This window comes from Vicugna pacos, chromosome 20 (assembly GCF_048564905.1).
Source record: "Vicugna pacos chromosome 20, VicPac4, whole genome shotgun sequence".
In the NCBI taxonomy this organism is placed as follows: domain Eukaryota; kingdom Metazoa; phylum Chordata; class Mammalia; order Artiodactyla; family Camelidae; genus Vicugna; species Vicugna pacos.
The window spans coordinates 13,313,270-13,326,463 of NC_133006.1; the positions used below are offsets into that span (position 1 = coordinate 13,313,270).

Below are 13,194 nucleotides of genomic sequence, written 5' to 3' on the forward strand. Positions count from 1 at the left end.
ACTCCGCATGATTCCCCAGTAAATACCATGCGATGTATGAAACTAATAATAGCGGTCAGAATGAGAAGTGGTGACGTGGTTTTGCAAAGAACCTTGAGGTTCTCCCTCCCCAACCGACCCCTTCTTTCCCTACTCACCCCTATGGGAGTCCAGCTGCGGCAGAAAATGTGAAGGCGCTAGGACCGGGGAGCCCTTTCCTGCTATTCGCTTGAGAAACAAAGCCTTCCCTCCTCCCAAGTTGAAAGAAATAAAGGAGTCTGAGCTAATCAAAACCTGCAAGCCTGCTGGTGGCCGTCAGCTTGCCAGCGGTGCAGCTCAGCGGAGTGAGTAACGGCTTCGAGCTTTGCAGAAAATGAGAGAGGGAGAGAAAACAGAGACAGAGACACAAACAGAAAGAAAGAGAGGCATTAACCTGGCCAGGAGTCAACAGGTGCACAGAGCCCGAACGCCTCCGAGAAGAGCCTCTGACAGACAGAGGAGGATCCAGCTGTGTGAGCCTCTGAGGGGCGGCTTCCTTAGGGGCAGGGCCGCGGTCTGGATGGCCCGGTGTCTCAGAGACTCTTTCTTATTCACAGGACTCGTGTGGTTGGCCAAGAGCCTTTAGCTCTCCTCTACCGGCCAGTTAGACGTCTCTGTGGCCACTCTCTGGCTCCCCGTAAGGAATCCTCCAGGAGAGAGGGGTCGGCCAGAAGGCTATGACTCGCTCTTCCCCCACAAGCCTGGGAACTCGTGGTGCCTTCAGGAGAGGGAGGTGTGAGCAGCAGGCCGCCACGTGGAGGGCGGCGGCGGGGAGCTGTGCGATTCCCCGAGAGGCTGCCTCGTCTGCAGCGGGCCACTCAGAGGCCACAGCTGGTCTCTCAGACTCTCGCAGCCTCACTGCGCTCCGAGGGGCTAGTGTCGGACCGGGATCTGAAGTTTGCAGGCGCTCTCTCTTGGAACTGGCGACCTGGGACTCCTGGGAGTTCAGAGCCTCTAGACACAGAGGGCCGGGCCCTCAGTCTGGAATCTGGCTCACAGGCGGATGTTAGGAACAGAAAGAAACGCAAGCAGAGGAAGGCCAGGCATAAGACCCTCAGGAGAAGGCCCCAGTTGTGAGACAGCGCCAACCAAAGGGGATGCGATTCAGCAGGGCCAAGGCTGGGTGGCATGAAGTGTCAGCTTAGAAAACGATGCCCTCTCTGGTGGGTCAGTCTCTTTCTTGACTTAAATTTAAGTTCAAGCATTTGCGAGCCCCACAATCCAGGTGTGCGGTGGTCAGACCCTTGTCCACAGACCTCTGACGGAGAGTTACTGTGAGCAGAGCTAAGACAGCTGGGCCCACCCTGCAGCCCCAACCCCACCCCGGCACGGGAGTGGGTTTTGAGTTAAAGTGTGTGGTCTTTACCTGAGATGCGCCTGGGCACGTCGGTGATGGCAGGGAGCCCGGTGCCGCGGGTGGAGGACAGCGGGGTGGTAGAGTGGATGGACGGGGGTGTCATCTGGCTCAGGTAGGAGGGGTAAGACTGGTCATAGGACCACGGCGGAGAAGACTGTGCCTGCCTGGGGTCTGGGAAAAAGAAAAAAAAATCTTTAGCACACCAACCGCTGTGGCCTTCGAACACACAACCCCACACTTAGAAAGGATAAAGCAGAAAGGAAAAAAAAAAAAAACAGAAATACAAGAGCTATTTCTTTCCCACAACCTCACCCTTTCAGGCCCCATACAGCACAGAGCTTTCTAGACTTTGAGTCTCGGTGAAAGTAACAAAATGGATCGTATGTAAAGACTATCTGTCTCCCTCTCACATAAATATTTCTGTTTGGAAAGCCCAACAGTCATTTAGAAAACAATCTGCTTCGGTTATCTTTACAAAGTGAAATTCTATTTCAGTGGTTTTCTGTATTTTTTTTTCATATTACTCCAACAAACACGTATTACTTATTTCTTTTTTTAAAAGTTAGAAATTTTTTGGACAATCTACATGACTGAAGGACAGGGAAAACTGTGCCTTTTACTGCTACATGTCCAGCTATCTTTCGGATGTGCTTTTTGGTTTTCACAGAGCAAGATTTCAGGCAGGTCAATGGGGTGGCACTTTCTGGCCTGGGGGTTAAGAGGTTGGGGTAGGGGTGAGAAGAGAGGGGGCAGCAGGTAAGAAGAATGGGAAGGAGGGGAGTCTGTTACGTTATTCTCATGCTAAAGTGACCCCAGAAATTAACCTTTAAGAAAAAGACAAAACTTCATTTCAAAGCCGTCTGAGAACTGAAAAGCTTCATCACCGTCTAGTTTCACTGTTATGCCCATCAGTTTCTGTCAGTAAGAAAATGACCCAAAACAGAACAGGAAAATGTCTTTAATCCTATCGGAATCTATCTAAAAGATGTCACATTTGGAATGTGACCTAGGGTTACCTACAGTCACTACAATGAGCAGAACAATAGGCAACCAACTGGTTAGAGAGAACTGCTGACAATTAGCAGTATCTTCTGATGCATCTCTGTGGAGTTTCTTGGAGGTATAAACTCAAAAGAGCTCCTTCTATCTACATAAGAAAAACTGGTAACTTTGCTGTTTGTTTCCAGGGCAAAAAAAAAAAAAGTGTGTATTTCAAACTAAACTGTTTTGTTCTTACAGAATCAAACAGAATCATAAGGAAATTTCTCCTAACTTTTTTTTTTTGCTAATTTTAATTTTTTTTTTTAATTTTTAAAATTCCAGCATGCCAGGCTATCACAAGACAGCTTTGTGTATTCAAGCAGCCATGGACTTTGGAATGTGCAGAAATTAGGTTCACCTTCTGAGACTTCTATTTCCTAGCTGTGTGATCTTGGGTTAATTACTCAGTGACTCTGGATCTGTTTCCTCATCTGTAAAAGGGAGTCAGGGAGGAACGGTATCGGAATCACAGGAGCGTGGGGATTGCGTGAGGAAACCATGGCTAGAGGCACAGGAGGCGCTCGGGAAGTATTCATTTTTATCTTTAAAAAAAACTCTTGGTGGCACAGGGATAGTTCCATGGCTAAAACATATCTAAACTGGAGTTCATACATTTGGAACAGGTTTAATTTTTTTTTAATTTTTTAGTTTTACTTTTTTTTAGGTGGGAGGTAATTAGGCCTATTTATTTATTTTATTTTTAGAGGAAGTCCTGGGGATTGAACCCAGGACTTTGTGCCTCCTAAGCTTGTGCTCTACCACTTGAGCTATCCCCCCTGGTTTCATTTTTAAATTATTTCCACATCACCTGACGGCCTCTGAAAATGAAAAGCTGTTTTCAAAAACTATAAACATACTTGAGTCCACTCAGGTTTAGCTCTAAAAATAAAAATGAGTACAACAAGGCATGGGGTTTTCTGAGATGATTCCTCTTTTAAAGCGTCTCAGGGTTTGTTTTTGTTTTTGTTTTTGTTTTGTACAAAGCCATTTAGTTACAGCTAGTTCTTGTTTATTTGTTCAATTCATAAACAGTTTATTTAAAGAGTATCTAAATAGGACATACTTTTCTTGAGTCAGAATAATGAAATACATCTGGATATTTATCTAATGTTTTACGTATCAACAGATATATATAGATTTCATCCAGTTCAATTTTAAGGAACAGGTACCTGAGTTTGCAATTTGAATAAAAGGACTGTCCTGGAAACGGTTAACATAACCTTTTCCTTCAGAAATCTAAAGGCTACTTGATCATTAAAGTAATGAACTTTTGTGCTTTAAAACATTCAAGGCTGAGATTGTATAGATTAGCCACAGTTCAAATCTGAGTGAATGGTCCTTGTTATATGTCTGATACTGATATACCTCCTTGCTTTAACCATTAATGTAGCTCACTATTTAGATAAGGGTAAATGATCTTCAGATGGGAAAAGGGGCATTCTTTACGGCATCAGAGAGCAACCTCACAAAGGTAAGGCTTTCCCTCAAGCAATATTTTCAAGAGACAAAAGGGACAACAGCCACATAACTAAATGAGCTGGGCACAAGGGACTCAAATTTGGATTTGAGCTCTGATCTAACTTCACCAGATGACTTCCTGCATCTCCATTCCTCTTCTGTAACATGTCGTGACCAGAAGGATAGGGCTCTCTGCCTAAAAATGGGGGGGAAACACAGAGAAATCTAAAGAATGACTAAAACTACAGAAGTTTAGACACATCACAAAGGAATCAGGGAACTGAGCTTGGATGGAAGACACAGCCTTTCAGCTCTTCTTGTGCTGGGAGGCAGCCAGGTCAGGGGGAGACGAGGGGGCTTTCTAAAGCAAGGATCCGAGTTGGAGTCTCAGCTCTGCTACTTGTGAGCTGGATGATCTCAGCAGTACTAGCTGGCTCTCTGAACTTCAGTTTCCTCGTCTGGGAAGTGAGGCAGCGTAGCACAGTAACGTGAATGAAGCCAAGTGGTCACACGTGCTGGCTGGGCAGACAAGCCCAGGCTTGACTCACAGCTCCCCACTATGCTGAGCAAGTCACTTACACTTTGCAGGCCTCAGTGGCTCTCCTGTGGAGTGGGGCTCATGATACTAGGGCTGTTGTGGGCATTACATGAACTAGGCCTTTATCTGGTGAATTACTGTGCACTCTTGGCACAAAATCAGTATACAATAAATAGAAATGATTACTGCTGTCTGTAAAATGAGTATAATTATAACTACTACCATGTTTGTTCACGGAGCTAGGAGAGACAATACGGGTAAAAAGCACTTTGATAAGTGGAAAGCACTGCATGAGAAGGATGATTATTCTCCGTAGGAGCGCACCTCACACGGCCCAGGCCCTGCTGTGCGATGCGGGGCGTGTTTCTGATTTGTTGCTCATCTGTTAAGTGGGTGACTTAACACCACCTCAGAGAGTGTCGTATGGATTAAATAACATACAGTGAGCGGCAAATCATCATGATTATTCAAGAAAGGTAAAAATCTGACTGTAAACTACCCAGGATGGCTGGCTTGTCTACAGTTATTCTTGAAGATTTCCAAGATCAGACTCAGCACAAATCATCAGTATAATGCCTGGCACACAGTAGGCGCTCAGGAAACAACCACTGAATGCACCTCCCAGGATGCCTGGAGTGAACAATGGAATTTTATAGTGAAGCAGTACACTTCCCTTTAGGCTACAAAAGAATTTGTATCAGGGAGGGTTGAGCGCTTACATAAACTTCCTGACTGCCAGAATATATACCAGAACATTCTATCAAAGGATAGTTTTCCTTTTAGTGGAGGTCCTTCCTGAAGATGTCCAAGATGAGCAAAAAGAACTTCTCTCTCTCCCTCCACAAGTGAGAAGGTCTCTGTTTTTTGTCTCTCAGGGTGAGCAGCCGGTACCCCTTTCAAGGTCACCATCCTAAGATCCTATGATAACAACCTATTTAAGGAGAGAGAGTTACTAAAAAAAATAAAACACAAGAACTGCCATATGGGGTTCACTAGATCTAGCCTAAGTAATTTTAAAAGGGAGCAGTAACAGTCTCCAAACACCCAGGCCTTCTCTAGTACCCTGCGGACAGGGCATCACCCATCCCAGCTCCACCATGTCTTGTCTGTGGGATCTTGGACAAATTACATGACCTATCTGACATCAAGGTTCCTAATGTGTGTATGGGGGATAAATAAGAAGACCTCCCTTGTAAGGTTGTTTTAAAGATTAAATGAGGTCATGTAGGAAGGAGCTTGGCAGATGGAAAGAAGCCAACAAATGTTCACCACTGTTAAAGCACCTGCTTTACTAAGCCTTCAATCTGTATTTAAGGTTCCAGCCTGTAACCTCTTATTCTAGCGGAGGACAATTTTTAGAAAGCTTCCTATAGTTCCGAAATCCACTATTTGGAGACCATATCTGTGTTGGTGGCGACTATACCCTTCACAATCATTTAACCTGAATCACGTTCCTTTTTAGTCTTGGTGTCTCCCAGACTGAGAAATCCTAACCTGTTTAGTGTAGCTTCTAATACTGTGCACTTCAACTTTTTTCAAAGTTTTCCTGAAAAAGAAAAAAGACTATAAAATATCTTGACTTCCTAAATGCCCAATCACTAAGAAATGCGATCCTATCATAAATACATAATTACGGAGTATTTGCTTTGTTGTGGACAATTATTAACGCTTACAATAGAGAAAAGTCACCTTAACCTGATATTACAAACGATTTCTGAACTCAGCTTCCTGAAGAAACCCGAGACTTCTGAGCGTCACTCTGAATTTGGATGAGTCAGAGCAGGTGACATGTTTTCAGGCATCACCAGTCAAGCCTGAGGTTACTAGTAGGGAAGAGGGAACCGAGGGCCTATCTCTGAGATAAACCTACTCGTTAACGACTAACAGACAAGAAACAGCCTTCATCTCAACTTCAGGCCCCCCAGAGCCGGTATAATGCATTCCTTCACTCTGTCCGTGCAGAGTTAGACTGAAACATTTTGTCTTTTTGAGTCTACAGAAACACGGAGGGAAGTATCGGGTCCTTCTCCTCCGACGTAAGTAAGAATATCCTTGATTTTTTGTGTCTTAGAGGACAGAGGTGCCAATAATAAGCCTTGATATTACACCCTGGGTGACCTGCAATTACCTATAAGCACCCACAAGTTTTCAGAAAGGAAATGAACTCTATGCCACAGAAATTTCCAAAAGACATGAAAACTGCTATTGAACTGCAAATATTTGTAGGGTGCTTTGAAAACTATGATTCATTATTTTTATAAGGCAACTTCAGAAACAGCATCAGTACTGCTCTTATTAATATACTCTAGAAATTCAAAGCACTGATGTATATTTTTATGTAGATATGATAATTTAAAAGAAAACCTCAGGTGTTGGCTTTTTTTAAGGGAACATACTCTTTCATGCTTGAGAAATCGGAAATACTAAATAGCATGTGAGCATTTAATTAAGACTCCATCCCCATTTCTCCCCAAACTTCTCTTCTATCACCTAAAAAGAGGGGGAGTTTTAAAGGGAAGTCATAATCAAGTTTGACCTGTAACTTAAACTTGAGAGAGAGAATCAGGTCTTCCCTATACAACGGGCTGCTGGGCTCACAGCAGGCTGTGACTAGTCAAGATGCCCACAAGGGAGAGGAGAGAAAGAAGCAGAGACCAAGGGCAGGGCAGAGCTCCCGGCGCGCTAGAGAGGACTCCGGGGAGAAGGCGTCCCCAGGCTCCCCGTGAACGTGCGCCAAGAACCACCACCAGGCTTCCAAGGTCAGGCTGGCACGTGGACACCTCAGACATACAGCTGCACACTTCCAGAAGGAATTGTGGTGAGAGGAGACCCAGTCTAGCTACTAAGAATTTGGGTTAAATAAAAAGGAACCAGTCATCTGGCATAAGGAGTCCCCATCAGCACTTGTTCCGACTGAGGCAACATCCACCACAGACACTGTCACCCAAACTGCGTGGCGTTCCTCACTCCATACAGCTTGCGTGTTAATAAGATGCCGGAGAGATACAGACTGCTGGGTGCAGCGGGCGCTCTGTGGTTGGTGGGGCCTGCCTCTGATATGGGATGGGAGCCTTGGACAGATGTGCTTCCCCCCCCCAGAAAGGCAAGGGGCTCCTGATAAACAGGGCTCAGAAGATGCTCGTTTAGAGCTTCCGACTTTGGAGGACACAAAAGCTCTCAGGGAAACAGTAAAATCAGACAATAGTGAGATATTTTGTTTAAAAAAAAATTAACAAGAAAGAGGGGAAATTGTTATTTGTATCTCCTTTGTTCCCAATTACAAAGTTTGTATTCACAACTTAAAAAACACACACACATACACACTTGTGCAATAAGCTTATAAGAAAATTAACTATTGAGTGGAAGATAGGATGTATTGTACAGCACAGGAAATACAGCCAATATTTGGTAATAGCTATAAATGGAAGGTAACCTTTAAAAACTATATTAAAAAACAAAAAAATTTTTAATTAAAAAATACAATAAAAAGACACTGGAAGTTCACGGCCACACACACTTTGCACTTTCTCTCCCAACTCACGAAGTTGAGGGTGAGGCGCTTAATTAGCTGCCCCTTTCTCACCCACAAAGTACCAACAGTCATTACTGCCACCTTAACACGCCTTTTGTGGAGGGGGGGAAGAGGTTATACATGCTATTCTGGCGAGTCAGCAAATTACCCATTTTTACTGTGAAGAACAGCTTCTGTATGCCTGGGTGGCAGCGCCGCGTCTGAGGGACAGAGGAGAAACAAAAGACATTTCTTGCCCTGAAAAAGCTTACACAAGCAGCTAGAGAAAGTAAGACTAGAAGATAACCAACAATGAGTTTCACAACGTTCAAAGCACCTATCTGTGTATTTGAAAGAGCTCTCTCGGGATAGATAAGAACCAAGGAGCACCATGTCAGTGCAGACGTTACAGGATCTCCTTCTAGGGGGCTGTCCCTTCAGTGGAGGCTCCTTAAGAGACTGGCCACATCTGCTTTCCATTCTAGAAACCCCCAAACATAAAAGGACAGGAGGCAACATATCCAGGAGAGGCTCAAAGATTGATGCTGACGGGGGGAGAAATGTTCACAGGTCTCAAGTTGTCTTTGCATCAGGCAACAACAGAGACAACCACTTATTTACACCCACGGCTATGGGGAAAGCAAGCTCTCTCCTTTGAGTTGGACCAGAGCTTCTGAAGTTCAATAACTGGTATGGGGAAAAGGAAGCAGCGCCGTGCATTTCTGAAAATGGTTCGTAAAGAGTCACGGGCTCGAAGAGGATCCAGACTTTCAAGTGACTGAAAAGCTAAAGTTCACGCCTGCACACTTGAATTTGGAACACTTCGGGTCATGATAAGAGAGGAAAGAGGAGGCAGATGGCAAAGAACTGACTCTGGGAGAACAGGCTGAAGTCTTCCCAATAAAGAAGTTTGAGTGGGGAGAGCAGAGTGGGCAGAGAGCTTTATAAAAGCCCAGGGAAAGGCACACATGGAAACTCAGGGGCTGCCATTAACAGGTTCCCTTTGGTAAATGCTTTGGTCAAACATATATGTGGGTGTGAAAGAAAGGGCCGGCTTCCTAAGAACCACTCATAACAGGGCACACCCTGGATGTGGTGCTGAATTTCAGGCAGAGACGGGAGGAAACAAGCCAAAAGGGGCCAAGCCTGAACCAGCCCACAGACGGCCCTTCCTGCTTGCGGGGCCGGCAGGCTGCTGGGTCACGTCGCAGGACAACAGGCAGCGATGTCTGCCAAAGCTCAGTGTGTCCCCAGTGAGCACCTGCTGTACTGGGGGATCCCCAGGCACTCAGGGAGCCCTGCGTGCCCCCCGTACCCCCATCTGCCTTGCCGCTCATCAGCGCTCCAAATATTTCTTGAGAAAACTGGCGTATTTAAAATGAATTGCGTAGAGTCTACAAGTTGAAGATTATCCCTCTCAATTGGGACCAGGGTCAAATAAAGTCAATAGTCTTAATGGAAAGAGGCAGATTGACCATTTCCTGTCCTCAGCTCTTTCCGTCATATTACTGTCACTCACAGTGCAAATACACTCACATTCTAACGTCCATTAGTTCCCATTTCAAAACATTTATACTAAATGCTAAATGTTAAATTCTATGTCTTCCCTAATAACCCTTTTAACTAGACTGGATGTTTAGAACAAGCCTTCCCACTCATTTCTAATTCTCATGACGGTCTTAAAACAAACAGGCTCCTCCAAGTGCAGGGAGAGCCCTGGACTGGAGGCTCCAGCACTAACTGTGCAGTTCCTGCACCAATAATTCGCCTTCTCTGAACGTCAACTGCTTTCAGGTGTAAGGTGGGAAGGGATGGGTTCCTCTAAGATGCTTTCCTGCTATGAAATGCTGTGATTCTAACTACTCAGAAAACTGGGCTCCCTACCCCCAGTCTTTTCTGGAGACAGGAGTCACAACAGAAATGACTGAAGCTACACTGAGCTGATGGTGGGGTGGGAGGTGCTGGGAAAGGGAGCTGACAGGGAGGCGAGGGGCGGGGTGGGTGAGGCAAACGGCATGTCCCATCCCTGAGCGTCTGGGCTCACATCAGCAGAGAAGACACCCAGGGCAGGATTTTGACCCCCCTTCCATCCTCACCAGGAAATTTCTCAAACTGACCAAGGTGGCTACCAGAAGCATTTGGCAGAAGACCAAGCCAACCAATGCACAGAGCTTGAGACTGAAATTTGAGGAAAAATAGCAGCAAACAGTCTAGATAAAACCGGATGCTATGCAGGGTGCCCCAGGCATGACAAGTTATATTTCAATACAAACAATGGGAGAAGAGGGACTTAGTAAATCTGAGGAGACAATAGCAGGGGAGAGAATGAGAAATGATGCTATAGCCTAAGACATCACATCCCCTAACAAAAAGTTAAAAGAAAAACTGGGAGGAAGTTAAGCTGTTAAGACAAGCTCTGAGAAGTGCCTTCTCAGTATCACCAACTTGGGGCCAGATGGGACTCATAATTGTCTTACAGAAAAAGACAGCATTTTCTTATTTAAAAGAAAAGTCCTAACAGAAGAAACAAGAGGCTGTACCATACGTCACACCTAACCTGGCCTCAGCCTTGGCATGTCCCAGACCTCAGTGGTAAAGTCAGCGGAGGGAAGGGAACTAGACACAGACAGACAGGACCAGCATTTGAAAGATAGCTGAGATGTGGTGCTGACCAGGAAAAGTGACCTTAGTTCAAATCACAGCATTGAAGTGGGTGCAGTAAAGTCAAGTTCAGGCTATTCACATCCAGGGGGTCAGATTACAGCAGCTGGGGTGTTACAGAAGGTCCCCAGGCATGCTGATTCCTGCTGTCAGATGGATAATAGTATCCATGGTTCTAAGAACTGCTCCCGGGCATTCATCCACCCATCCCTCCATTTATTCATTCAAAAAATATTTATGGAGTGACTGCCCTGGTACTGTGCCGGGTACCAGGGACACTAATGGTGAATACAGAGTTTGCCTGCCCTCACAGAGCTTATAGTTTGGTAGGAGAAACTGACATTAATAACTAGTCACATAACTCTGACAGGTGCTAAAAGGGAGATGGACTTAGCATCGTAAGAATGTACAGTGGGGGACTGTAGCCGTGCTGGGGCCGAGGGAAGGCTTCTGTAATGATGTGATGATTAAGCCAAGAACTGAAGGGCAAGCAGAAGTCCAGCAGGTAAGCAGGCGGGTGAAGAAGCTTTGGGCAGAGCGAGCAGCATGTATCAAGCTCCTGGGATGAAAGCAGTATGGTTTTTCTTGAGGATCTGAGACAGTCAGTGTGGCGGGATGACAGGCAAAAGGTTCAAACCAGAGTGAGACAAGACTGGAAAACAGGCAGGGAGGATGCAGGCCACGCAGAACCTGCTGGGCCACGCCAGAGGTGTTGGTCTTTACCCCAGGTGCAATGGAAGGTCACTGGGGTGTTTTTCGGTACAGGGTGATGCAATCAGAAGTGCTTTTTTTTTTTTTAAATCAGACAGCATCATAATAGAAACAGGGCAGAAGTCCAGCTCAGGACTCAGCACACAGAGAAGGGTGTGTAGGGAAAACAGCAGCTGAAATGGACGCACAGGTGGAGTCCAGGAGCTGCACTCAGAACCAGGAAGCAGCCTGAGGCACTCAGCTGCCTTCACACAGCGTCAGACCCGGGGCATGAGGCTCCCGAGATGCCCCAGCTGGATCAGATTGGCTCCGGGCATGCAAGGTGAGCCCGCGGTCAAGGGCCTTGGGCTGTGATCTGGGCAGGCGCCACCTCACACCCTCTGGTTCAGGGGTAAAAGCCTGGACATTTGCACGTCTAGCGAGCTCCCTCAGTGATGTTGATATACGCCAAAGTTTGAGAACAATGGGTGTAATTTTTACTGATGACAGTTAGAAAGGAAAATTACCCAACACAACTTTGATTTAATCTTCCCTATCAAGAAGAACGATCTTCAAATATGAGCAGAACAAACATGCTTAAGAGGAAATTAAGGCCCAAGAGAGGTAAGGAGATAAGAGAGAGAGACCCACTGCTTTAAATGAACTCAAGTTTCTGCTCCGAGATGAATTATGCCCCACAATACGGCAAGAATGTGTAGAGACTGGAAGACAAAGGGCTTCTATTTGACAGAGCAGGGTCTGCAAGTTCTTCCTTACATCAAGGAAAATTTATCTCCTTGTAACTCCACTCACTCCTAATCTTAGCTTCGCTGTCTGGATTCTTCTCCCATGTGACAGTTATTAAATTATTTGAGGACAATGCCTTTAAAGTTTGCTACACGGTAGACAGTACTTTTACATTCTCCTACCCCATTTATCTTATCCAGAGAATGGCATTGCTATTTGTAAAATCTAAACTCCAACTAGTTTTTTGGAGCCATTGCTTGCAGTCCACTAAGAACACGGGAGTCACTTTCAATAGCCTGTGTACAATCGACGTTTCACACACTTGATCCCCACAGTGGCTCTCAGAAAGCAGAATGGGTTCACTAAAAACTTGTTTCCTAGGATCGTGAGAGCAAAATATTAGAAGAAAGTTCCTCTATTGTGTATCTTGACCTCAACAAGATATATGCCTTCCCTCTAATGGGAAGTAAAGATAGTTAAGAGGCCCACCAGAAAGTGGTCATTGATACGGGTCATGGTTATGTCCAGCATCTTCAGCAGAGTCTTGAAGAATGAGAAGCAACCTTTCTATGCTTCAAGAGGAGACAAAGTTGTGAGGAACAGCCAAAACACTGGATGAAGAACCAGAACTATAAAAGAACCCTACAAGATGGAAAGAGGAGATGAAAGAGACATCATGAAACTGACAAAGGACAAAAGGACAGGGTTGCACTTGGTCAACTCCAAGACAGGACGGGGGAAGCCTGCCCTAAGAGCAGAATTCTTCATGGACTGCAAGCCACAGTGTGATGGGAGGGCAAAAAGTTAACACAACCTTGGGCTGTATGAACAGAGTACTAGCGGACTCCTACTGCCCTGGTCAGACAGAGGTAGAGGATTGTGTTCTCTCGGGGTGGTGTCAGGCTGGAGCACTGGAGACGACAGGACCAGGTGTGGGGCCTCCATCTGTCACAAGGGGACTGGTTAAAGAATGGCCAAGAACTCCCATCTATGCTCAACCTTTCCGTAAGACACCTACTTCCCTATTTCCCCAGCTCCTTCATCCTAACCTTTCCACGTGGCTGCTGCTCATTCTCCAAGGTCCCGAGATGAGCCACCTCCTCTTCAGAAGTTCTTCCACCTCTACCCTAAGCTCCCAACCTCCAGAACACTCCTCTACGTTGGTAAGCGGCT

At 45.7% G+C, this 13,194-nt stretch overlaps 1 protein-coding gene across 7 annotated transcripts in view; it reads right to left on the bottom strand.

The window, feature by feature from the left end:
• RUNX2 (RUNX family transcription factor 2) overlaps window positions 1–13,194 on the bottom strand; it is a 301,057-nt gene that overhangs the window by 128,210 nt on the left and 159,653 nt on the right. For all 7 annotated transcript variants that reach the window (XM_072944886.1, XM_072944881.1, XM_072944887.1 and 4 more), the window contains one exon: window positions 1,385–1,546. In XM_072944886.1, coding sequence (XP_072800987.1) covers window positions 1,385–1,546 — 162 coding nt within the window. The remainder of the gene's footprint in view (window positions 1–1,384; window positions 1,547–13,194) is intronic.